At 39.3% G+C, this 26,117-nt stretch overlaps 1 protein-coding gene across 6 annotated transcripts in view; it reads left to right on the forward strand.

The window, feature by feature from the left end:
• Positions 1 to 26,117, forward strand: part of GIGYF2 (GRB10 interacting GYF protein 2) — a 118,383-nt gene that overhangs the window by 73,369 nt on the left and 18,897 nt on the right. For 4 of the 6 annotated variants that reach the window (XM_080932723.1, XM_080932722.1, XM_080932726.1 and 1 more), the window contains 13 exons: positions 760 to 939; positions 4,029 to 4,246; positions 4,342 to 4,504; positions 4,584 to 4,772; positions 7,899 to 8,095; positions 8,917 to 9,076; positions 13,648 to 13,814; positions 15,537 to 15,628; positions 16,724 to 16,831; positions 18,066 to 18,166; positions 20,122 to 20,222; positions 21,974 to 22,135; positions 25,124 to 25,282. In XM_080932723.1, coding sequence (XP_080788849.1) covers positions 760 to 939; positions 4,029 to 4,246; positions 4,342 to 4,504; positions 4,584 to 4,772; positions 7,899 to 8,095; positions 8,917 to 9,076; positions 13,648 to 13,814; positions 15,537 to 15,628; positions 16,724 to 16,831; positions 18,066 to 18,166; positions 20,122 to 20,222; positions 21,974 to 22,135; positions 25,124 to 25,282 — 1,997 coding nt within the window. The remainder of the gene's footprint in view (positions 1 to 759; positions 940 to 4,028; positions 4,247 to 4,341; positions 4,505 to 4,583; positions 4,773 to 7,898; positions 8,096 to 8,916; positions 9,077 to 13,647; positions 13,815 to 15,536; positions 15,629 to 16,723; positions 16,832 to 18,065; positions 18,167 to 20,121; positions 20,223 to 21,973; positions 22,136 to 25,123; positions 25,283 to 26,117) is intronic. The other 2 variants (XM_080932724.1, XM_080932725.1) reach the window with 2 other exon arrangements.

A 26,117-nucleotide genomic window follows, 5' to 3' on the forward strand; every position in this document is an offset into this window, starting at 1 on the left:
GTTGGTTAAATAAGTTAAGGTAGTCATACAATAAAAAATGTCATTTTAAAAAAGGTGTATACTGATAGGGAAAGATTGACAAGATGCACTATTGTCTGAAAGTAGCAATAGTTCAAAACAGTATGTTATCACATCTTCGGGGTATATGTGTGTAGTTGTTACATGTGCATGATCAAGTGTACACATGGGCAGTTTTTGGAAGATTTTATAAGAAACTAATGTTGTTGTTTTTTTTTTTTTTTTTTGTTTTGTTTTGTTTTTAGTTCTGGGAACTAAGTCTCTTAGAGTTCTTATGTAGAAGGGAGACTGGTTGACTATTAATTGTATGACTTTTTGGGTAAAGATGTATTTTATTATGTGTATTTCTGTTTGGCTTACATGTATGTATGTGTACCACATGCATGCCTGGTACCCTCAGAGATCAGAAGAGGGTTTTGAGCTGCTGTGTGAGTTTGGGAGCAGAACCAGGATTCTTTGCAAGAGCAGCCAGTGCTTGAACCTTTGGGCCATCTCTAGCTCCTTACTTTGTACCTTTTAAAATTGCTCATACTACTTTTGTTTAAAAAATAATTGCCCAATTTTTGACCATTTAGCTGTAAGAAATGTGTAATATTTGTATATATATAGTTAATTAATACTTTTTAACTATTGAAATGAACAGCTAGGGCAGGAGTTTGAGTTGAAGTATTACTTGTTTTTCAAAATGTTCACTAACAAGAGCTTGTGTTAACTTACCATATTTTATTATCTTGTTTATAGGGAGACCAAATTTTGAGGAAAGTGGACCAACGTCTGTGGGGAGAAAGCATGAATTTATACGGTCAGAAAGTGAAAACTGGCGAATCTTTAGAGAGGAACAAAATGGAGAAGATGAAGACGGAGGTTGGCGATTAGCTGGATCAAGAAGGGATGGAGAGAGGTGGCGGCCTCATAGTCCTGGTAAGAGTTGTGTTGTATAAAGCACAAAAGAGCTGAAAAGAGCACACTAAAATGTTTGGGACTTAATGAAAAAGGAAAATAGGTTTTAAAAAAAGAAAGCATTTATGCTGTCACAGTTCAGTCTTCTTACTATAGAAACATTTCAACAGAACAGTTCCCCAACACATCTACTCAGTTGATTGAAATCACTTTTTTATTTTCCTGGGGCAAAGAGTGTGGTTTAATAGGAAGCACCTGCCTGTATCTGCAAACATGAGGGAAGATGTCATTCAGTTTGTCTACCTCTTAATCTTTTAATCTATCTGTAGCATTCTTTAAAACTTAATAGGGCATTTTAAAAATAAATTTATAAATGTATAATTATATGTGTTGTCTTCATGGATATTTTTTCTGAACAAGAAAGGATTATTCTTCCATTTTTTTTCCGGACTTAAATATGTGATTGGGGGAGGGGGTTATTTGAAGAATAAACTTTAAACTCAGGTCAGAAATAATCACAAGTTTATTCTTTTGTCCTCCTGACCTTAGAAAAGAGAACAAGAATAGTAATTATTAGTAAAATTCTAAGTTGTTTTGGACTCAATGTTTTAAAGCACTGTTGGGCATTAGCTATGCTAATAATTGAAGACACTGATGATTTGTGAAGCTCCTCTTCTTCTGACCTGCTGCTTCCATCCTCATGATGTTCAGATGTCTGCAGCTTGAATTGTGGGTCACAGAGACAGAGAATGTGTGTCTGCCCTGTGAAGCATAATAATATTAGCTATATGCCAGAGAAGCTTACCTTGGTGGTAGTGAGTACTATATATCAATGTAAGTGTTTTCCTCTTTTTAGAGTCAAGTTGTTAGCCAAACCTCTATCTAACCTAGTCGATACAGAGTAGCAAGCATTTAGTTTGTTATCCAGTGGGATGTAGAAAGAGGCATTATGAAATTAACCTTTAGATAAAGCCTGATGATTGTGCCAGTTCTTCAGAGCTGCATCTTAGGCAGGTTTTCTGTCATGAGTGGGCATTGTTTATATCATAGGATCTAGGCAGTTCTCCTTAGTCTGTATCCTAGGCAACTACATGTCATAATTCTCCTCAAGGCATTACAGCATTTGTGCTGAGCTTGCCAGTAAGGAGAAGGGTTGTAGACTTATGTTCCCAACAAGCATTCAGTGAAGAATGGACAGAATCTGGGCTGAAGGAGAAGAGAAATTTCAGCTAGTCAAAAACAAACAAGGTGAATGTTTTGGAAGGTGACCAGTGCTTCTGGGCCCACGTGTGTGACATTGATTCTGTTGAAGGCGATTAGGTCAGCTTTTAGTGCTATCTTCTGCTGTTATACTCCCAACAGCTTAGAATTTCACATGGTGTTTTCCTCATCTTTTCTAAGCCTTTCTTCATTTTGTCTCTTATATCAGTTTTGCTGTGGGCTTCACAATTCCTTCCTGTTCCCCATCCATTTATTTTTAAAAGATGTTTTAGGTGGTAAAGATAAAATAGATGTAGAATAAAAACCTTTTGTGCTGTTTTTCTTTTGCTTTTAAGCCTGACATATTGAATGTTTGGTCTTATTACTTAGGTGTGATAGGTTAACTTCTACCTTTTAGGTCATGGTAAGTCTTTTATTAGAATTGGAGTAAAATTTTTAAATACAATAATTTGGACTGATTTACCCAGTGAAAACCTTTACTTTATTCTAGTTGGCAAGCCCATAAAACTATGTTAGTTTTAAGTTGTCTGCCTCACTTGCTACATGAAGTTTTCTGAGCAACATTTTACTAATTCCTAGTAAGACAACTCATGGGCTGTAGTTTTATTAAAGCAGGGCTCACAGCTGGATATAGCTAGTGATAGGGCTCAGAGAATAGGGAAGCCTCCACTCGTGGAGATGAGCTTAGGAAACTCAGTAAGAGGGAAACAAGAGCTGAGTGCCTAGAAGGATAGATTCCTATCTGTGTGCATACTTAAACTGTTTAGAAATGATAGCAGTGGAATCCAACATTTGATCATGAAGACTCCTTTTGAGTAATGCCTCTAGGCTTACATTTAAACAACGTGTATGTAAAAGCCTGGGCTCTCAGCAGTCAGTGTTTTACATACTGGAAGCTCTGTCTTTTTTGAACATCTTAAGTTTTTGTCTGTATTTGGAATTTTAATGTTTTTCATAGTATTTTTTTAAGTTGATAGTTTTAGCAAATTTGACAAGGAATAAGAGCATTTCACTGTGGCTTCATTTCTTTCTTGTGTCTTTTAACAGAGAGTCAAAACTAGAAAACTCATAGGTTAAAACCATTTTTCTTTTTATGACTCTTTTAGATGTGGGTTGGACAGATGTAGCAAGAACTTTCCTTTTCCTTTCAGAAGAACACTGTTGAAAAATGAGCAGGCAGTCTTTTTCTTTTGGAAAATAGATTTGGTAAATAGTATGCTGGGGTGGATTTAGGAATGCCCCTGGGGATGTTAAGAAGAAGTAAGAACTGAGGAAGGTGGAAGGGGAGGAAACTTACTCCTGTGGGAAAGCAGCAGAGGATGCAGAACTGAACGCTCTGCTTTGCCACTGAGACAGCTGCTTTTGTTGTCACAAGTAGGAGATTTGCCATATCATAGTCTATAGTGATGTAATTTTATGAATTTTTATTGTTGTTGATCGGAATTATAAGTGAAAACTCAAGCACTGATAATTAGAGACAGTAAGTTTGACATGTTAGCATGGAGCTGATGTAATTTGTAGAGTGGGAAGAAAGGAACTGCTTTAATACCAAAGAGAAGGCATAAGCTTCAATGTAGAAAGAAAGACAGCCAGAGAGTGCTATTGGCTAGGAATAGGCCAACACAAGTAATTAATCAGTTCTCACTGATTGCCTAATTATTCCAAGAATCCAGATTTATCTGTGAAGCTCAACTTTATAACATGCCACAATACTGTGAAGGTAAATATAGTCGTCACTTAGTCACAGGTGAGTGCTCAGCTCACCCTGTGCTCTCTTCAGGAGATGGACCATTACAGCTCATACCCATCTTCCTTTTTTTTCTATGATTTTTTTACCCCAATACTGTCATAAACCTTTCCTAAGGTTTCTGTCCTCCTCCTCAATTCAGATGGCCCTCGTTCTACAGGCTGGCGGGAACACATGGAACGCCGCCGGAGGTTTGAGTTTGATTTTCGAGATCGAGATGATGAGCGGGGTTACCGAAGGGTGCGCTCTGGCAGTGGGAGCATAGATGACGACAGGGATAGCTTACCGGAGTGGTGTTTAGAGGATGCTGAAGAAGAAATGGGCACATTTGACTCATCTGGAGCATTCCTCTCTCTAAAAGTAAGAAATCTGTTTTAAATACCATGTCAGGCACTGCTGACCTCACACCAAAGCCAAATATACTGATAAACTTTGGTTTTATTTTCTTGCTACAGAAAGTGCAGAAAGAACCTATTCCTGAAGAGCAGGAAATGGACTTCAGGCCTGTGGAGGAGGGAGAGGAGCGTTCTGACTCTGACAGCAGCCATAATGAAGAGGCCAAAGAACCGGATAAGACAAACCGGAGAGAGGGGGAGAAAACAGACAGAGCAGGGGCTGGTGAGAGCCATTTTTGTCTTCTTGCACACCCTTAAACAAAAACCTTCTTGAATTCATTTATGATTACTTTGTGTTCCAGAAGCTAGTGAAGAAGTACCCCAGACGTCACTGTCATCTGCTAGACCAGGTACCCCTTCAGACCATCAGCCTCAAGAAGCAGCACAGTTTGAGAGGAAAGATGAACCCAAAGCTGAACAAATGGAAAAGGCTGAAGAAGAGAGTGGGTCAGAAAATAGTCTCCCAGCCAAGATCCCCAGTAGAGGGGATGGTATGTGTTTGTGAGAGTGGACAGTACAGTGGGGTTTTGCTGAGACCAATGATCACTAGTATGACTGCTTTTACATAACTCCATAGGACTATTTCCAGGAGATGAATGATTGGAATAGGTGCCATTACCAGTAAATGCAAGCAAATGTTGTTTTCCTTATGTCTTCAGGTCAAAATTCATGAGAATAGGGTTGAAATCTGCAGGAGTAGAGATACGAGTGTTACTTCCTAAGGTGATGGTGCTGTCTCAACTGCAGTTGTACATTTGTTTAGGATCATTGTTTGGATGTCCATAGTGGATAGTTGTCTTCCTTCCTCTAGTATTATATATTTAAGATCATACCAAAATGCCATTCATTGTCCTAAGGAACAGAAAGCAACTGGGACAGTCTGGAAGCCCTTTATCACCTTTTCCAGATGGCAAGTCTTTACAGATCATCTCTAGTGTTAACTATATTTTTTTGAACGGCTCATACACTTTAAAGCACCATTGTTGTATATTTCTATGATCATTCTTGAAAATACTTAAAATTGCGTTGTCTGCCCTTGGTAATACAGCCTGCCAGACTTGGTGGTTCTCTTGCAGTTTCAGCATGAGTCACTCTATCTTGCCCACAATGGACTCACCCTTCTGAAAATGTTGTAGGCCTTGATTTGTGCCCTGTGCAGCGCGCACACATTGTGTGTGTGTGTGTGTGTGTGTGTGTGTGTTTTGTGCTTCTCTATATAGCTAAAACTTTAGTCCCTCCTAGTTAGGTTGTAAATGAGACTTTACTATAAGTAGACCTTGGGATGTTTCAGGAGCTAGGTCATCTTAAAAACAAAACAAAACAAAACAAAACAAAAAAACCTGGAAGTAGAATTTGGAGGTACAGCTGAGTCCATTGAGAGGACGTTGTAATACTAGGAAACAGTGAAAGTAGAGCAAGGAAACCAGACTGACTTATTAAGTCATGGATTTTGAAGGTTAAGAGACAGCGGTGGTGGCTTAAAATTGTTTATTACTCCCCTTCCTGCTCCCATGTGTGTTTACGTGCACATATGTACCTACAAGTAGAAATTGGAGGCTAGCTTCCAAGAACCATTTTCTCCATTCTACCATAAAGAAATTGAGCTTAGACTGTTAGGTTTATTTAGTTAGCATTCTCCAAACACTAAGCCATCTTGCTGTCCCCTCTGGCCACCTCTAACCCTTACAAAAATAGGTACTATGTGTGCTAAGCAGGTTGGTGGAAAATATGGTTGGAACTTAGATTTGATAGCTTGTGTATGGTATGTTATGACACATGTGACCTGCTGAACTTCTGAGTAGAGACAACTAGGCAGGCAATGCCCATGCAAAAAGAGATAGTGGCAGATGAGATTTTAGTCAGAAATTGACAGACTTTAGATACATCAGGGTGGAAAAGAGGTAGAGATAGCTAAAGTAGTTCAGAAGATTAGGTACTCAAGAATGAGTGGAAGTTGAGTCCATTTGAGAAGGAATGATTAAATTCCGTTTTGAATGTTGGCTATGAAACGTGAAGAATGAGAGTTGATTAGAAAAAGTTGTGAGGGGACTAAAGCTGAATGGGAGCAGTTTAAGGGTTGGGGATGATAAAGGCAACAAGCTGTGTCTTTTTTGGTAACTTTAACAATTGGGAAGTAGAGGCAGGAGGATTAAGAGTTAAAGGCCAACATGGACAAAGGAGTAGGACTGCCTCAAAAACAAAATAAACAGCATAGTAGCAAAACCAATTGGAGGGGTAAGAAAAAGAAAGAACCTTGGGTAATTTCTAGTTTAGTGGTGGAAACCAGAGAATCTTGAGAGCCAAAAGTAGAGCGCAGGAAGGAGAGCATTCAGGCTTGAGAACATCAGCTGCTGTGGAGATCACTGCACCTGGCAGTTTTGTGTCACTGTGTATCTTTGAGGTCCGTGTCCTCTCAAAAGGGTGGGTGGGCAGGTGGTGGTGACACAAGCAACATGTATAGACTGAACTTTAGAAAGATTAGGCAGCACTTGAAGATGAGCAAACATCTGAAGTGGCTTGTTAGGATTGGACAGCAGAGGTGTTAAAGGAGAAGCTGCAGTTTGATTTAGTTACATGGTTTCCCACACTTTAGGGGCCTACATACTGAGAGGTTAGAGCTAGGAACCAAGGCAAGGGCATAGTGACAGCTCACTACTTCAAGCACTGGCTCCTCTTCCAGAGGACCTGAGCTCAATTCCTAGCACCCTCGTGGCAGCTCACAACTGTCCATAATTCCAGTTCTAGGGGATTTAACACTTTTCCACAGACATGAATGCAGGCAAAAACACCAATGCACATAAAATTTAAAAAAGAAAAATTAATTAAAATATATTTAAGCCAGGTTGTGGTGGCTAATGCTTTAAAGCCCAGCATTGGAAGGTAGATACAGCCGGATATCTGATATATTTGGGGCTAACCTAGTCTACAGAGTAAGTTCCAAAAAAGGAATCAAGGCCGAAACTATTTTTACAGTTTCTAGTCTTAAAAATACCCTGCACTGTTGAGATCGTTCAAATTAAAACATTTACTATATTAGCATTTGAAATAGGCCTTTAAGATTATCAGGTGTTTTTCATAACTGTTCTGGTGAGACTCTTTGTCTTTAGGAAGCTTTTCATTATCTCAATGCTTTCAGTATTTAGAGGCGTTGTAAAGAATGAGTTAGCTCGACCTCTTGATCTTGCTCTCTTTTCTTGCCCTCTTCACCCTTTCTCCCTATCCCCTCCCCCCCATGGCCATCCTCTACCCCACACCTCCTCTTTCCCTTCCTCCCTTCCTTCCTCCCTCTTTCTCTCCTCCCTCAACTCCTCTCCCCATGCCCTAAATAAACTCTACTCTATATTTTTTTAAAAAGAAAAAGAAAAAAAAGAATGTGACTGCTGCTGCTAACTGTTGGATAGATGTTGTAGTGACTTGGGTAGAAAGACTCTTTAAGACTTTTAAGCCCTTCTGTCATTCTAGGGAGAAATGCTACATTTCTCCATAGAAAGTAGCTTCAGTATTGATGTCTCTGTTAGGCCTCCACAGCAGACTGCTCAATTTAATAATATAGAGCTAACCTTGAGAAGTCTTCAGATTTCTAAGAAATTTTATTACTCTACGTTCTTTCCCTTTAGAAACGGTGCCTGTCTCCCAGCAACCCTCAACACAGCTTCCTCCAGACGCAGGCTCTCCTCTCCTCATCCTGCCACCTCCTGTTCCTACTCCTAGTTCTGCCTCACGGCCAGCTGAGACAGCAGCTGTCGAAGCTCCTGGTATGAGCAGTGTTTCCACAGAGCCAGATGATGAAGAGGGCCTCAAACACTTGGAACAGGTAGAATCATGTTACTCTTATATCTCCTGTCAAGCCCTTACATGAATAACCCAGTTCAGAAGTTTTATGCACTAGATTTTAAGTACTGGAAAATTGTTTGGTTATTAATGTTTGTGGGAGTAATTGTCTTTTAGATCATTTCATGCTTTTAAGTTTCTGCTATGTAGTAGTCATTATGTCAGGTTATTTTTTGCTCTTCTGAGATTGCCCTCAGCTGTTTTTCTTTCTTTTCTTTTTGGGTTTAATGGAATGCTAAACATGGGGAGCACAAGCAGCTGCGGATGGTCCCTGAGTCTTCTGTGCTTTTTAATTCAAGTACAGCAGGGTAGACAGTTACATTCTTATTCATGTCTGTGTTTCCATAAAATTGTGTGTCATATCACACGTAAATGAGTTGGTTTTCTACAGAAGTCCTCTCCTTGGGGGGGGGGGGGGCACGGTTAGAGATGGGAAACATAGAAGGAAAGGTTAGTTATGGATTAGTGAAACTTGTGTACTAACTTTTTGTAATTGTATTCATTGAGTCTTCTGTTCTATTAACATCTCTATTCAAACATCATGCAGGTTTGTGAAAACAATCTAGAATGGGTCAACATCATATTTATTTGAAGCTTGGGCTTTGATCCATACCAGTTTGTATTTCAGTCTAGTTGGTTTCCTTTGGCTATTTGATTCATAATTTTTTTCCCCCTAAAATGGGATCAGGTTGTTAATAGCTGTGTTCCTTTCATAAATTAAGTAGTCAAAGTGATTGTTAATAGCTTTATAATATTAATTCAGGAACATTTGATTCATATTATCCTTTTATCTTCTGTTACTAGCAAGCTGAGAAGATGGTGGCTTATCTCCAAGACAGTGCACTAGATGACGAAAGATTGACATCAAAGCTGCAAGAGCACAGAGCTAAAGGAGTGTCAATTCCACTGATGCACGAAGCAATGCAAAAGTGGTATTACAAAGACCCTCAGGGGGAGATCCAAGGTCAGTGGCCCATTTGTCCTGAAGTGTGTGTTCCTTCCAGAGCCTCCTGAGAAGGGTTTGTTTAATGTCAGTCTGCATAATGGAAACAGTCAACAGACTTGCTCTATAAGTACAAAGAAGAAAACAGGAAATGAAACACCAAGTAGAGTAATGGCTAAAATGGTAGCCTGGTTAGCAGAATGTTTTGTGCACTTCCTGAGTTCCCCACATTCCAACTAGGTAAGAGGCTGGCACATCATTAACATCCAGACCAACAAAAGGTGATGGCAGCAAGTGTTGGAGAGCCTGCCATGATTTGCTGAAGTGGGCTTTCTAGAAACAGCAGAGAATTACTGAAACGACTAAGAAAAGACTAAAGTGTTAAAAGATTTGAATAAACTAGATTAGTGGAGAGAAAGCTTATGTGTAGATTCATTTCTGCTTTAAAAATGTTTAACTCCTGAGTCGGTTGTTGCTATATTAGTGTCAGTTTTAGCACAGCACTTAGTGAGTGTATCTTTGAGAACACCAGCATGTTAGTGCCTCCCACTTCCAGTTCCCTTACTTCACCCTGCCTTGCTCGACTTTACAGGAGTAACTGTACCACTGTCTGATCTTGTATATGTTCATTATTAACATCCAAGTATGTTAATTAGTCTTTGCATTTTAGCAACTCTGTTGCCCTTTTATAGCAACATGCATTTTCTTTCCACACTTCTTTGTTAATCCGTGGTAAACACTAATCTATTAACATTTTAATATCTTACCACTTTAGGAATGTTAATAGACTCGCACAGCATACAATGTTGGGGGGGTGGCTCTGTCCACTTAGTATAATCCCTGAGATTCATCCAGGTGGCTTCATATGTCATTACTTTCTTTTCTTGTACTACTGAGTCATACTGGGTGATGTTGGTGTGTTATAGCGTGTATACCATGAAGGACGTTTGAGTGCTTTTTGGCTGCTACAAATAAAACTGCTGTAGACATTTCTGGGCAGTGTGTGAAAGTATGCCATTCTTTCAGCATAAATGAGTGCAAGTACTAGGTCAAGTGTCAGTTGCATCTTTAGTCTTTAAACTGCTTTCCAGAATGTTGGAACCATTTTATTATGCTCTTGGAAGATGTGCACGTTATTATTTCTCTGTATCGTTACCAGAGTTTGAAGATGATAGGTTTTGTGTTTGTTTTGTTTGTTTTTTAAAATCATCTAGCAAATGTGTAATGATACTGTACTGTGGTTCAGGATCTCCCTGTGTAGCTCAGATCCGTTTTGAACTTGTGAGCAAGCAGTCTTCTGTCACTCAGCCTCTTGAATGCAAGTACTATAGAGATGTGTATCTTTTAGTCTCGTCTGTTGTCATCTCTGAGGCTTATTGCCTCTGTCTTATTACCTAGGCCTAGACCTGGAAGCTGTAGCCTCCTTTGTACAAATCTAATCTAGGCCTAGAGTGTTTCTAGCCTCTGAGATTTACTACTTACTAAAATAAGCTCACCCCTCTCTAGTTCTTTCTCATCTCTTCAACTCAGTTGACCTGGCTCAAACTCCTCTCCACTCTAACCGATTTAATCTAGCGTCTCTCAGTTTCTTACTGAATTGTTCCATTTGGCCTCAGACATTGGCAATCTGTTCTAATCTTCTGGCTCCTTTTCATTTTCTGGCTTGTTCTATCTTCACCTATGTCTAGTTTGTTCTCTCTTTAACCGCCTCTGTAAAACTCTCCCAGTAAAAGTTCCTCTTTCTTCTTTCTCTTTTCTTTCCTCTCTGCACTGTTAATCTCATGAGAGTTGGGCATGTCCTATTTTGTCAAAACACTTTGCCACTCAGACACTCAAACATAGGTGTTTCTTTCTACAAACTAACTTTATTATTGTTTGGGATTAAAGGTGTGTGTACTAAGGGTGTGTAATCCAGCCAGAGGGATTAAAGGTGAAATCTAAGAGTTGAGCCACACCATAACTAGAAACAGTACCCCCACCCCCCAGTAAATGATACAATCTCAGGGTTCACAGTGTGATCAAATATCCTGCAACAGACATGCTCTGCCATACCTGCTTCTATATGGTATGGGAACTATTGATAACTGTTTATATAGCAGCTCTGCTGTTTTATGTTCTTGCCAAAGGTACACAGGATTCTAATTTGTCTACACCCTTGCTCACTTTTGTTATTTATTTTGTAGTTATTGGGATATTCCATTGTATGTAGGGGTTTTTTTTGCTGGGGGGTGGTGGTGGTGGTGGTGGAAAGTTTAACCCATGGTGACTTCCAACTCTTAATTCTCTTGACTTAGCCTTAAGAGTGCTGGGATTATGGATGTCTTCTCCCAAACCTGGGTTGTTATGGTATCTGTAGTTCTGATTGCTGTGTTGAGCATCTTTACCTGTGTTTATGTCTAATAGAGTGTTTTCCTTTCTCAGCCTCCCTCCCCCTTCTTGAGACAATGTTTTGTATTACATACATTGATTTCACACTTCTGGGCTGAAGGCCCCTGCCTCAGCCTTCCTAAGAAGCTAGAAATAATAAAGCCAACAGAAAAAATTTCTACTAGTCATGTTTGTGTGTATCTGGTGGTAGATCCTTTTCTGTTTGTTTGTTTTAAAGATAATTATTTATTATCATTATTTATGTATTTTCATGTTGTTTGAAGCCAGAGGACAATTCTATGGAGTTGTCTCTGTATTTTCACCTTTTCTTGAGTTCCAAGGGTGGAACTCAGGTCACTAGGTTTGAGCTCATATTTATTGAGCCATCTTGCTTGCCCCCGAACTTTGTCTTCTTATGTACTTTCACATTTTTTCTTTTCATAGTTTTTAATATTTGTGTGTGTGTGTGTGTGTGTGTGTGTGTGTGTGTGTGTGCGCGCGCGCGCTCATGTGCTCGAGGTGGTGGTGGTGCTGGGCAGGCATGGTGTGCAAGTCAGAGGACAAGTGTTGATTCTCTCTACCGTGTAGCTTCAGAGATCAGGTTGTCAGGCTTAGTGGTAAGAATTTTTACTGGCTCCTCCTTGTCTTTAGTGTTTTGTTAGTTTAACTCTTTGGCATATATGAAATATAAAATGCTCCTCAAAGGTAGGTGTCATCCTTGTATAGGGACAATGCTATTGGTCTTTGTGTTCCAGTTATTTTAGTATATGTGCTGCCAAAGTAAGCATTCTCATCACATCCTTAGTATAAAAAGGGTGGTGTTAAATGTTTCTGCACCAACTGAAATAATCATATGCCATATGTGATATATAAAATATTGGTAAGCCTTCTCCACTAAGTACTGAGGTTACAGGTATGCACCATTATAGTCCGAATGCTGATGAATTTTCATAAGTCCAAGATTAAATTTAACCTACTCACTGTTTATTTAGTGTATGTGGAGTGTACAAGTACACACACAGACACACTTTTTTTAGCCATCAAGTATTACAAGTGTTTTTAGCTTCTAAGCTAGGATTCCTCTTGTTAGTATTCTGTTATTTATGTATATGTATGTATGTGTGTGTGTGTATTGTGTTTGTGTGTACATGTATATATATGTGCTGACACACATACACAAATATACACACATATTCTGTGGTGATGTGCTGTTTGATTTTAATTAAAAATTTGGAAGGGATTGGTCATGGTGGTGCATGCCTTTAATCCCAGCACCTGGGAGACAGAGGGCAGAAGCTGTAGATCTCTGTGAGTTTAAAGACCAGCCTGGTCTGTAAAATAAGTCCAGTATAGCCAGGGCTATTACACAAAGAATCTCTGTCCAGGAATAAAAAAAAGACAAGAGAAACAAAAATGGGGTTACTGGATAAATGACTCAACAGTTCTGCTCTTCCAGAGGATCCAGGTTGACTTCCAGCATCCACATAGTGAGTCAGAATTATCTATAACTCAGTTCTGGGGATCCCACACCCACTCTGGCCTTTGTGGACACTAGGCACACAAGTGGTGCAGAGACATTCATAAGGCAAAACACCCATTCACATCTAAAAACATTTTTAATGCTTAGACAATACTGAATTTGTCTGTTTTATTCTAAGTTTTTATGTTTAAAGTACTAGACTAAAAAATGCTATTTTCTTTTTCTTAAGGACAAATTTAGTTTGGTTGGATACATGCATTGTAGTTTGCCTTAATTCAATTGATTATTGCTTCTTAAAAAATCACTACCGTCCAGCAGAACATAACAAAATTCAGACTCTGTGTAGCCATGAGCATTTATTGTGATCAGATCCAGCACATGCTCATTAGCTCTCAGTGTATCTTACTCTCCTGATATGAGTTGTTGCAGAGGGTGAGACAGTTGTGCTGTGTACATTCATTAAAGCATTGGTGACCATTTGGGAGATGGCAGACTGGAGCTCAGTCAGGGATGAGACTCAGCAGCGGGTACTTCCTGAGAATGAGCAATATCCTGGCTTAAATTTCCAGCTCTGTGAGACAGAACATTGTGAATTTCAAAACTTAATACTTTTTGTATCTAAAACAAACCTACTTGTCACTCTTTGAGGTAAGCTGGTATTCTATTTTGTATTTGGATGAACTTGAAACTCAGGGAATGTATTTCTTTTTAAGCCTGACAACATTCTCACTCTCCTTGTGTTTAGGTCCCTTTAACAATCAGGAGATGGCTGAATGGTTTCAGGCTGGCTATTTTACTATGTCTTTGCTGGTGAAGAGAGCATGTGATGAAAGCTTCCAGCCCCTTGGTGACATCATGAAGATGTGGGGAAGGGTTCCTTTCTCCCCAGGCCCAGCTCCCCCTCCTCATATGGTGAGTATCTTCCCACTGGTGGGGATTCACAGTAGACAAAGGAGGACTTGTTTCTCTTTGCGTGACAATCCGGATTGTAGTAAGGAGGAAAGAATAGTAGTTTCTCTTTCTCTTTTCTTTCTCTGATACAAGGTTTTGCAGTTTAACTGCTGGCCTGGAACTTGCTCTCTAGATCAGGTTGACCTCAGACTTGTGGTTCTCTTGCTCCTACTGAGTTGCTGGGATTATAGGCATGAACTACCATACCCAACCTGGTAGTTTCATAGAAGGAAATCGAAATGATAATGGAATACAGTTTTGGGAGAATTGTATCCTGAACAGTAATAACCTTTTCAAAACTTACTGTGTGTTCATCTTTATCTGTGGTATAAAATCTGTCGGTGGTTTTTTATCAATGGATTATTTTTAATTTACTATGAATATTGGATTTCTGGAGTAAGCTACCATTGACTTACACAACTGTATTGAGGCTATTAGTCATATTTCAAGGGTAATTTTTTGATAGGTGACTGTGAATGTGATATATCCTCTGTCATTAAAGGATGACACTCAGTGGCTTGCTGGTCATCATACTTTGTCTTCCAGGATTCATACATTACTTTTGAGAATTGTTTCTTTCTTTTCAATCCCAAGAACAACTAATAGTGTATCATTACTCATAGATTCAATTTACCTGACAAGTGTGAGTCTTATTTTCTGTCTTACAGTTGAGATGTGACTTGTGTCAGGAGCTAAAAGCTGCTTCCGTGGTTCTTGGCATGCTCTCACCTCTTGTCTTTTCCAGTCAGTCTGCACCTCTCCAGTTAAGACTGTACCTAGCCTCAGTCTGTATCCTTCAAGGGGACACTTTTGGGAAGCTCAGCTTCCTTGTTAGCTGCTACCTCCTTCCTCAAAACGTTGATAAGAAAACTGACTTTCACAAGCAATACTCTTTAAGACCCAGGTTTTCATATGAAGTGATGACTAGACCTTACTCCTGATGTCTCTGAAGTTAGGATTCTTCTTGCTCTAACCCGTTGTATGTCAGATGCTTTATAAATAAGAAATACAAGTCCATACATGGTTTGTCTAGGGGTTGGTTAGTCTGTTACCTTAGGTTTTTATTTTTATTATTATAAACCTTATATTTTTCTTTGTCTCTATTTTAACTCTATAAAACTAAAAACTTTGGCCATCTTACTTGAATTATTTTGAAATTAAAAAAAAAAAATACTATTTGCTTGTGTTTCCACCTTGGAGTGCATTACTGCATTAGAAATAGCTAATGTAAGGGAGGAGTCCTCGTCCCATCAGCTGTTAGGCCATTTTACTTGTTTTCATACTGTCCTGTTTCTGTGATTTCTGTGTGATCTTTAAAGCAAGCCACCAAGATTTGGAGTGCTGGGTAATTTCTCAGTTACAGTAGCAGCTCTGGAGACCACAGTAATGGAGGACAGTGCTGAGTAAGGACCCTTTGTGACTTATGCTGGTAACACCACCTTATTCCACTAGGTGGCATTGTTTAGTTTTTAGTAAAGGGTTTGGAGGGTACAAGTTTGGAGTAGGAAGCAAAGGTCTTGGAAGCAAAGTATGTTGTGCTATATATTCAAATGCTTATGTGTATGCATGTGTGTAGGTGTGTATATTGTCTGTATACTCACATGCATACGTTTATACTCGCTGCCACTTAAGCTCATTGCTGTTTATTTCATGGCGCTTCTTCCTGTACCTCTTTTCTCTCAGGGAGAATTGGACCAGGAACGCCTGACCAGACAGCAGGAACTCACTGCCTTATACCAGATGCAGCACCTCCAGTACCAGCAGTTCTTAATACAGTAAGAGCAGTGATGCCGTAGGATGCACTGCAACACCACAGGAGCCTGACATAGAATCTACTCCAAGTCTCACCTGTTAGAGTGAGAACTCAAGGCTTCTGTGATACTTGAGTAGCACATTAGTGATGTGTGTACCACTACCCATCTCATTTTAGCTTACCTTTCTAAATGCTAGATTGCAGGAAATGACGTCTAATTAGGTTGCTTTAGTTGCTGAAGGAAGAGCCAAACAATCATTTTAAGGACTAAGTACGTTCTGAGGGGCACAGGGAAAACAACAGGTGGGAAGATGTTAAAAAGTTTGTTGTTGGGAATGGTGTAAAACAATGACCAACTCACTAAGGTGGTTCGTTACCTTGCTTTAATTAATTAATTTATTTTTTGTGTTGAGATAGGATTTAGCTGGATATCCCTGACTGCTTTAAAACTCATGTTTTACACTCTTAGTCTCCTGAACACTAGGCTCAGGGAAATGAAGTCCCATTTGTGCTGGTAGATGGGTTGGCACCGTCTAGTGTTGGTAGCCTGCTTTCTGTTTTAAGCAAAACATTATTGGATCATATGACGTACCTGTTTATAGATTGTCTGACTGCTATTAAATTACAAGGGAAGAACTGAACAGTTGCATCTGAAGATAATTACTGTTTGGAACTTTCAGAGCCAGCGGAAAATATTACCCAAAAATTTCCATGCTGAAACACAAAATTTGAGAAATTTGGTAGAAGTGATTTTAATTTTGCAGAGTTCTTTATTTGGAAACAGGCATTCAACTTTGCTTATTGTCATTTATAGTCTGGGAAATATTGGCCAGGTTTTTGACACTCTGCGATATGCAGTATGCATATGTCACACATGCCATTTGTTTCATATGGATATGTACACACATATATCTGTCCTTCAAGACATCAACTTTTCTGACTTTATATAGAATTATAACATATTTGATTCCTTTATATAGAATTATAACATATATTTGATTGTTATTTCTAAGTGTAGTGGTTGGGGAGGAGATGAGTTGGATTTTTTCATTCTTTCGATCATTTGAACTATATGTGGGTAGATAGGTTATACTTTTTTTTTTTTTAACTGTTGAAGACAACAGTATGCACAGGTGTTGGCTCAACAGCAGAAAGCAGCTTTGTCATCTCAGCAGCAGCAACAACTGGCTCTTCTTCTGCAGCAGTTCCAGGCTCTGAAGATGAGGTTGGTGATCATTCCATTATGTCACAGTCTGTGTGCACACGTGTGCATGTGTGGGTGTAATTTTGCTTTTACCCAGGATACCTGGTTGATAAGGCACACAGGGTCATGGTTCACTGAGCTTCCCAAACCATTAAGGCAAGTCTGGGCAGAGCAGTTATGGAGACATTCTTTAATTCCTGCTACTTCAGATTTTCATTCAGGGTGTTTGTCTCAGCTCCCAAAGTTGTATCAGCAGTTACTGTTCCAAAGCTGTACTGTGTCTTAATTAGAATACTTCACATTTTTCACGTGGGTCTTAAGCTCATCCTGTAAGGCAAGGTTAATGGTCGGGTCCCTTTCTCCCTCCCTTCATTCATTTATCTATTTACTTTTTTTTTTTTTTTTTTACTCCCCTGACACAGGGTCTCTCTGTGAAGCTCTGGCTGTTCTGGAACTCCTTTTTTTTTTTTTTTTAAAGAATTATTTTATTTTATATGAATACACTGTGGCTGTCTTCAGACACACCAGAAGAGGGTATCAGATTCCATTACAGATGGTTGTGAGCCACCATGTGGTTGCTGGGAATTGAACTCAGGACCTCTGGAAGAGCAGTCAGTGCTCTTAACCACTGAGCCATCTCTTCAGCCCTGGAACTCCTTTAGATCAGGTTAGCCTCAAACTCAAGAGATCTGCCTGCCTCACTTCCTGAGTGTTGGACTTAAAGGCAGGCGCCACCATGCTTGGCTTGGTTTCTATTTTTAAGATAAGTAAACTGGACCCTTACGGTACTGAAGGCTTTATTAGCCTGATATATGGAAAACCTCAGACACAGAAGTGAAAATGCAATTCTTTGGTGTCATTGTTTTAAGACAGGGTCTTACTATGTACATCAGACTAACCTTGAACTCAGAGATCTTCCTGTCTTCCAAAAGCTAGAATTGCACCACCACACCCAGCTTTCATCAATTTTAAAACAGAGCCTAATACTAGTGAAGTAGAAGCAGGTAGATCTCTATGAATTTGAGACCAGCCTGACCTATATCATGAGTTCCAGGTCACCATGGCTACATAGTGAGACCCTATCTCAAAACAAAACAAACAAACAAACAAACAAACAAAACCCACAAGGCAACAGCAGCAAAGTGTCAGCGTTCCTAGCCAGATAACCTAGGAACCTGCTCTTAGACTAGGAGTCCCTCTGTATCTTATTTTCCAAGTGAAAGGAACACATTGACTTTTTATTTCCCTTTTGCAGAATGTCTGATCAGAACATCATTCCCTCAGTAACTAGGTCTGTGTCAGTGCCAGATACTGGCTCTATCTGGGAACTTCAGCCAACAGCCTCACAGCCTGCAGGTAAAAACTTAACTTTGCTTATGTTGCAACTAGATGGATTTAGAATGTGATAATTATTTATAGTTCATTTTTTAAAAATGTCCTAGACGTAATGATCCATTATTATTGAATTTTAAGAAGTTCAATCTTTAGTACATCTAAAAAAGGCTTTATAGAAAGTATTTAGCATATAAAGTGTTTGAATTGTGTGAGTTAGGTTTCTGTTTTTATTGCTCTAACTAATGTAGACTTTTGGGCATGTGCGCACCCGCCCTATAAAATCTTTTATTTTGATGTCTTCTGTGGGTGGGGGAGGAAATAAAGTCTAAGTACTGATGTTCTCTGTTGGAGTTAAGATGAACAATCCCAACCTAGCAGGTATTGCCAAATTTTAACCTTTGTTTTTGTTTGTTTGCATCAAGTAAGAAAACTTAGGAGTTGGGTTTTTTAAATTTTGGTAATTGGCTGAACATTTTGTTGTTACTGTATAATATCTGCATACATAGAAAGCTTGACTAACCAATAGTGCTCATGAGAGAGAGCAGTTGACTATTAAATTCTTAAGACCTATAACTTTTGACAGTTTTTGTTTGTTTTTTAGAGTTGGTGAGATAGTTGTATAATTGTCATACCCTACAGAGTCTGACAGTAGAGAGCTTAGCATCCTCCTGAAACCTTCCCAAGGAAGAGATCACAGCAACACTTTCTTTAATACTGTGTGTAGGTATAGGTGACACTACATTCATGGAGGTTAAGACAGCTTGTGGGACTTGGTTCTCCATTACTTTGTGAGTCCTAGGGGTCACCCTCATTTCATGAGGCTTGGTGGCAATGGCCTTTTACCCACCTAGTCACTGTGCCAGCTCACATTATTCTTCTATTGGTATTCATTTATACTTAGGGCGCTAAAATATTCTTTAGTTTTTTAAAAAGTTCTAAGTATTTCAAACAGTTTATGTGTAATCATTTTAATTACTCCATTGGTTTTATGTACACAATATTTAATAATAGGTATGTAGAAAAATAGAGTAATGTCTGGGGCTACAAATTTAGTGTTAAAATACATGTCCAGCATTTGCAATACTGTTAAGTCTCTAGTGCTACGAAAAAAAAAGAAGAAGAAAGTAGAGAATTAGTGTCAACAAACTTAACAGTAATAAAATAGACTCAGAAACTTGTGTTTTGCTTTTCTTTGAGAGAAGTTTTCTTGTAACCTTGATCTAATGTGTAGCCAAGGTTGGCCTTGCATTCATGATCTTCCTTTGAGCTCTACTTTCCGAGTGCTAGAATTACAGAAATATATCATTATACTTGACTTGAAACTCCTTATGTTTACATCTACATCTGGCCCTGTGCTGTCTTTTAGGTTTGACAGATCAAAGGTAATTTGTAAGAGCTGTGCAGTCTAGTTCCAAAGAACTGTAACTTGCCAACTATAAGATGAACAGTGGAATAATAGTTAATAATTAATTCATAGTGTACAACCACCTGGTTCATTACTTGTATGGTTACTAGAAATCCACTGTGCCGTTTGAATTGTTGTATTGTCACATTTTTATCATGTTTCTTTTGAAGTTTTAAAATTAGTTCATCTTTAAAGACGGAGACACATCGGGTGCCTGTATGGAGTTATACAAGGATGAAATTGGTTGCTTAGTAAATGTTGCATACCACATCTTCTTCATGCCGTGTTAACCAGTATTGATGAAACCCGCCTACCGGCTTAGTTTCTTTTAAACAGCCAGGCATATGGTGGCATATACTTTTAATCTCAGCATTTGGAAGGCTGAGGCAGGAGAAACTCACATTCTAGGCTATTTCAGACTATCTAGCAAGACAACTCCACACACTCCTTCCAGAGATAAACAGTTGTGTATGCACATTGAGGTTCAGGGAGCAACTCTTCTCATTCTGCCTGTGGTTATATGACTGTGCTGCACTCTTTAACCTTTCTTAGTTTTGTCTTTGTCTTACAGTTTGGGAAGGTGGTAGTGTATGGGATCTTCCCTTGGACACCACAACACCAGGTCCTTCACTGGAACAGCTTCAGCAGCTAGAGAAGGCCAAAGCTGCAAAGGTCTGAAACTTGCTCTTCACCGCTGTGTGCCTGCCTTTTAGCCACAGAATTCAAGGCTTTGTTTATTTTATTTCTTTCCATTCCTTTCCTCTAGCTGCCTGTTCTTTCTTTTTAGTTTACCTCTGCTTAGCTAGGATAAGTGCATTTGTATTCTTTCTTTTTGTGTCCTCTTCTAAAAATAACCTAAAGGCTTCAGTAAAAATTGGTTAGTATTGAGATACTTAATGATGATGGTCATATGTGTATTTTACTTATTATTTGTGGGATGATTATTTGTCATGAATACTGTTAGGAAATATCTCCTGTGTTTATTAGATTCTTAATCTGTCACCTCCATTCCAACATTGAATCTTGATAGTCATTTTCTAGTATCTTCAGGTATGGAACTCAAATGTTCAGCATGATTATTAAATCCTGTAGGAGCTAACAGGTTTGAAGTTTGGTTTAGAACTTACCAGAAGAGGGTATCTATACCAGTACATGGTGTGAGTCTAATGATTTCCTGATTCTCACACCCCAGTAGAGTCACACATAATGCATCTTATATCCTGAGAGGGTTTTGGTCTCTTCATAGAACCTAGAGTGTGGAAAGGTTTATTGTGAGAGCTGTCTCCATAAATGAATGAGAGACTGTAGTTTTTTACAGTTCTTGAGCTTAGAATCACTAGTTCCTCAGTGCTTTGAGATGAGGACATGTGAGTAAGAATAAGGTCCTTCAGGTGGTCCTGTGGTGGGTAGGGAGATGGAGGTAAGGAGCAATTACATTTACAGAATGCTCGAGTATACGAGCGACTGCCCATCTTAGAGAGGTGTTAGCACTTTTGATAGTCAGCAATTCATAAACTAATTTGCACTTCAGGATTGGTACAGGTTTGGTTTTATTTGTGACATGATTGTATTATTGCAACTCTGACTGTCTTGGGAGTTGCTCTGTAGATCAAGTTGGCCTCAAACTTGAGGTAGATCTACTGCTTCTGCTTCCCAAGTTCTGGGATTACAGGTGAATATCATCATGTCCCAACATGGGTTTTTAGATAGGAAAATTAAATTGCATGAAAATGGTTCTGGCTAGATAGATTCAAGAACATTTAGGATCCAGGGAGCAGCTAAGTAATTTCATCTGACTGGGAGCCAGGGCACACAATCTGAGGAGTAAGATGAGCAGAGCTGCCATTGAGAACCTAGCACATTTCATGATAGGGTTTATTTCCCGTACCCCCCCCCCCCCGGTTTTGAATTGAGGAATGGAGTAGGAGGGCTGGCTAAGACCCTTAGAATATAGGTGAGAAAAGAGAAGACCTGAAGTGTAGTTGACAGCAGTGAGATTAGTAAACCCTGTGTTCATTCCTAGCATCCCTGCTGGTAGGTGTTGAAATCTTAGAATCACAGATAGATGCCAGTAAGGAGTGTTTTGTAGGGACAAGTAAAGAAATACCAGACACACTTTAGGATACTTCTGATGTTGCTTTCATGTTGACCACTTTGCGTCCCATCCATATCTTAGAGATGTGGAGTAACGTCATGTCAAATGAAGAGGTGGTCAAAGTGAGAGGAGTATGCAAATAGCTTAGAAGAGCAGAAAGGTGATTAATGTGCTCTGTTGGAGCTTAGAGTCAGGCAGTCCTTACATTGCAGCACAGAAGGGTTGCTAAGTGAATGGGAGATGCACCTCTCACCTCTGTAGTTACTCAGTGCTTTGGGCCACCCCATGCTTGCTATCAAGCTGATGAAAATTCTCTTACATTATCCAGCTAGAACAGGAGAGAAGAGAGGCAGAAATGAGGGCAAAAAGGGAAGAGGAGGAACGAAAGAGGCAAGAAGAACTCAGGAGACAACAGGAGGAAATCCTTCGGAGGCAGCAGGAGGAAGAAAGGAAAAGACGGGAAGAAGAGGAGCTTGCACGAAGGAAGCAGGTATATCTCTAGGAGTTCTGTACATAGGAGAAGCTCTTCTTGGTGTGGGAGGGTCTTTTCCATATTAAGAGGAGTGGGGAGAGAAGGCTGTATGTAATAGCAGGATTAGAAGACTTACTCATCCTCAGAAAGAACTTGTTTTCTAACAGCACCCACCGTAGTGCTAATCATTACTCTTTTAATTTTTCATAATTTACTCATAACCTAATCAGATTTTAGACATTGTAGCTTAACTTATAAAAACATGAAGTGATTTTGGTATACAGCATTACTATTTTATAAAGTCATATGTGCTTTTAAAAAACTGTGTGATGGCATACAATTAAAAATTTTGAATGTGCACTAAGTGTCATACTATGTTTTCACTGCTACTGAGGCCTCACCACTGTCAAGGTGCGGGATTGCCTCATCTTCCCAAACTGAACATTCTTAATCCATGAAACAGTGACTTCTTCCCTGGCCCCTGGTATCTTGCTTTCTCTGTGATTTTTGACTCTGGGTATCTCATTTAATCAAACAGCATGTGTCATTTGATGACTGATTCAAATTTGTGTCATTGTCATAGCATACGATCAGAATTTTTTTTCCTCAAGGCTAAATAAATTTGTTATAAGTAGATATCTCATTTTGATTTACCTGCATGTAAGCATTTGGAGGACTTCATATTTATATTTTGAGTATGTAAATAATGTTGCTGTAAACATGAGCATATGGATAATTGAGCTATCACTTCCAGCTCTACACATATAAGAGAAGTGTATTTGCCACATGAGACATGAATTCTATTATAAAGTTTTTTAACGTGCTCACTTTCAGAGCAACACTTGTCATTTATGCTTGTTTGCTTTTGACAGTGGCACTTTTGTCAGGTAGTATATGGTTGTCACGTATATGGTTGTCATGGGGCTTTGGTTTATATTTCCCAAGTAACAGTGGGATTGAGCATCTTTGCACATGCTCATGTCATTCAGCTATACTTTGAAAAAATATATTTTTGACTAAGACCTTGGCCCTCTAGTTCATTTTGATAAACCTTTTTAGCTCTCTCCAGTGATTAGTATTTTAAAAACAGAGAGGAAAAACCCTCTCTACACAGAACTGTGTATTTATATTTAGATATATCTTCAGGGTTTGATATCAGGACCTCTTTCAAATATGAAGTACACAGATGCTCCATTCTCTGATGTACACTGTGTTTATACAAGCCATGTCACCCCCTAAGTATCCCAGATTACTAACTGTCCTCACAGTGTAAGTGCCATGGGAGTTGTACTGTCCTATTAGAGAACAGTGGCCCAGTATCGATGCAGTCTTTTCTTCTCAAATATTTCCAGTTTTTGTTTAAACGAAGTAGATAACAAAAAGGCAATGGGTAATTAAGAAACAGGTCATTTGTACTTAGTGTTTTATATCCTGACTTTTGACATTAATAAATTATATCATCATTCATGCCAAATATTACTTCTATGCACAGATCTACATCATCACAGTGGCTGTACAAAATTTGCCTTATGAATTTATAGCCAGCCCACTCTTGTGAGATTTGAGACTTGTCCCAAGGTTTTCTAGGTTGTTTGAAAGTCTTTGCAGTGCTTTTGTTTTCAATCGATGAAGCTAACTAGTTTTTATGGTGTTTTAACTTGCCTAGTCTGCTTTTCTGTTATAGACTCCATTCTGGTGGTCTAAAGCGTAACTTTAGTTACACATTTGTGCTTGTTGACTATAATCTGTGAAGAACAGAAGGATCCACGAGGAGACAAAAACAAATTTCTTGGAGTTACACTAGGCATCAGTGTAAGATAATAGTAAAAGGCTGGAGATATGGCACAGAGTTCAGAGCACTGGCTGCTCTTCCAGAAGAATCAGGATTTGATTCTAAGCACCCGCCATGGTTCCCAACCATTTATAACTCAAGTTCTAGGGCAGACAGAAGTTCTCAAGTTTCCTAATGCTCTGATCCTTTAATACAGTTTCTCACCCCCAGCCATCATATTATTTTGCTGCTGTTATAATCAAAATGTAAATATCTGATATATAGGATATCTGATATGTAACTACTCCCATTGGGTTATGATCCACATGTTGAGAGCCATTGCTCTGGAGGATACAATGCCCTATTTTACCCTTTGAGGTCACGAGACACACAGATGGTACGCAGAGGCAGCTAAATCTCTTGAGTTAAAGTCCAGCCTTGTCTACACAGACAATTCCCTGGGAGGTGGGGAGATTAAAACTACACATTTAATTCTGCAGTACGCCTTGTTCCCTGCTTGATTCTGTGTGGTGCTAAGTGGTGGGACTTAAAGACGTTTTGGAATGCATGGTTTTTCTCACTTCGCTGGGTTTTGGTGTGTGTTGATTTGGCATCTTTATGTTGTATACTTTTAGGTGATTTTTTTTTTTTTAAAGAGCTAAAGATACCAACAGAGAAAGCTAACCCTGTGTTCTAGTCCTGTTTATGATCAGTAGACTTGTAACTACTATCTAAGCCAGGGTAGACTTCTTACTGCATTGCAGTGTACTAGTATTTTAAATAGTTCGGTTTTATTCATCATTTCTTTTGGAGACAGGGCCTCATGTAGATCAGGCTGGCCTTGGAACTATAGAGAGCCTCCTATCTCATCTCCTACTCCCATCTGAGTGCTAGGATTTAAAGCCTGAACAACTGTGCCCAGCTTCGTGCATTTGCTCATTCAGTTTTCCTAAAACAGGGTTTCTCTGTGTAGTGTTAGCTGTCCTGGAACTTGCTCTACAGACTAGGCCTATAACTCAGAGATCCAGCCCCATGTTCTGAGAACTGGATTAAAGTATGCCACCATGCCTGGCTGTTTTTGTATCTTAGTATATCTGCCTTCTCAACTTAACATGGTACTTTTCACTCCAGATCCTGTTGTGTACTTAGAGAAATATAGTAGGTCACCACCTACTCCTCTTCAAATACTGGGAAGCTACAGTTTCACACACACTCCACTCTTTCCTTTTCCTCAGGAGGAGGCTCTGCGACGCCAGCGGGAGCAAGAGATTGCGCTAAGGCGGCAGCGAGAAGAGGAGGAAAGACAGCAGCAGGAAGAAGCTCTTAGAAGATTGGAGGAGCGGAGGAGAGAAGAGGAGGAAAGGCGGAAGCAGGAAGAACTGTTACGCAAGCAGGTGGCCAGACACTTAACTGTGCTCTGTTTCTTAACGCTGGGGTAGGGGGAGCTCTCCTGACATCTTCTCAAGGTGCTGACAATCACAAAGAGAACCTCATTCACTCAAGCTTGTCACTTCTGTCTGTGTTCTTTATCTCTTCAAGTGAAACTTGTTTTCTGAGGAGAAAAGAAATACATCTTTCTGATTTTCTTTATCTCTGTAGTAAAACCACACAAAAGCACATTATGGTGTGGGAGTTTTAAAATTTATTTTTCCATTTTGAGATGGTGTCCTTTTATGTAACCCTGTGTGACCTGGAACTCATGTATAGATTAGACTACTCTTTCTCACAGAGATCTGCCCACCTCAGCTTTCCAAGTGCTGAAATTAAAGGTGCACACCACCATTAAAAGAAAAATTTGTAATAGTATGGATTTTTGGGCTGAAACAGTGCTGGTTCTAAACAAATATTCCTTTAGAAGCCAAGATCATATTAGGAAATTGTATTAGCTTGTGTGTTAGTCAGTGCTTGGTACTAGTGATCTTGCTCATTTTCTGATGCCATGTTACCCTCCTTGGCCCACTCTCCTCTTTTTCAGGGTTATAGGGTGAGGTTTTGTGGCAGGGTGTGTGTTACTGTGTAGTCTAGTTTGGCGAGGAATTTGAAATCTCTAACTCCGCCTCCAAAGTGCTGGGATTATAGGTCTGTGCCATCATACTCATCAAGCGTTATTAGAAGATTTTAGGAAGTAGTCTAGTCTTTAACAAGCTTAAAAGAATTTGTGGTCAGAGGAGTTAATGCCAGAGTTAGTATACTTTAAAGTACAGACACTGAAACCACCTCACATACCTA

Source organism: Micromys minutus, assembly GCF_963924665.1.
Source record: "Micromys minutus genome assembly, chromosome: 19".
In the NCBI taxonomy this organism is placed as follows: domain Eukaryota; kingdom Metazoa; phylum Chordata; class Mammalia; order Rodentia; family Muridae; genus Micromys; species Micromys minutus.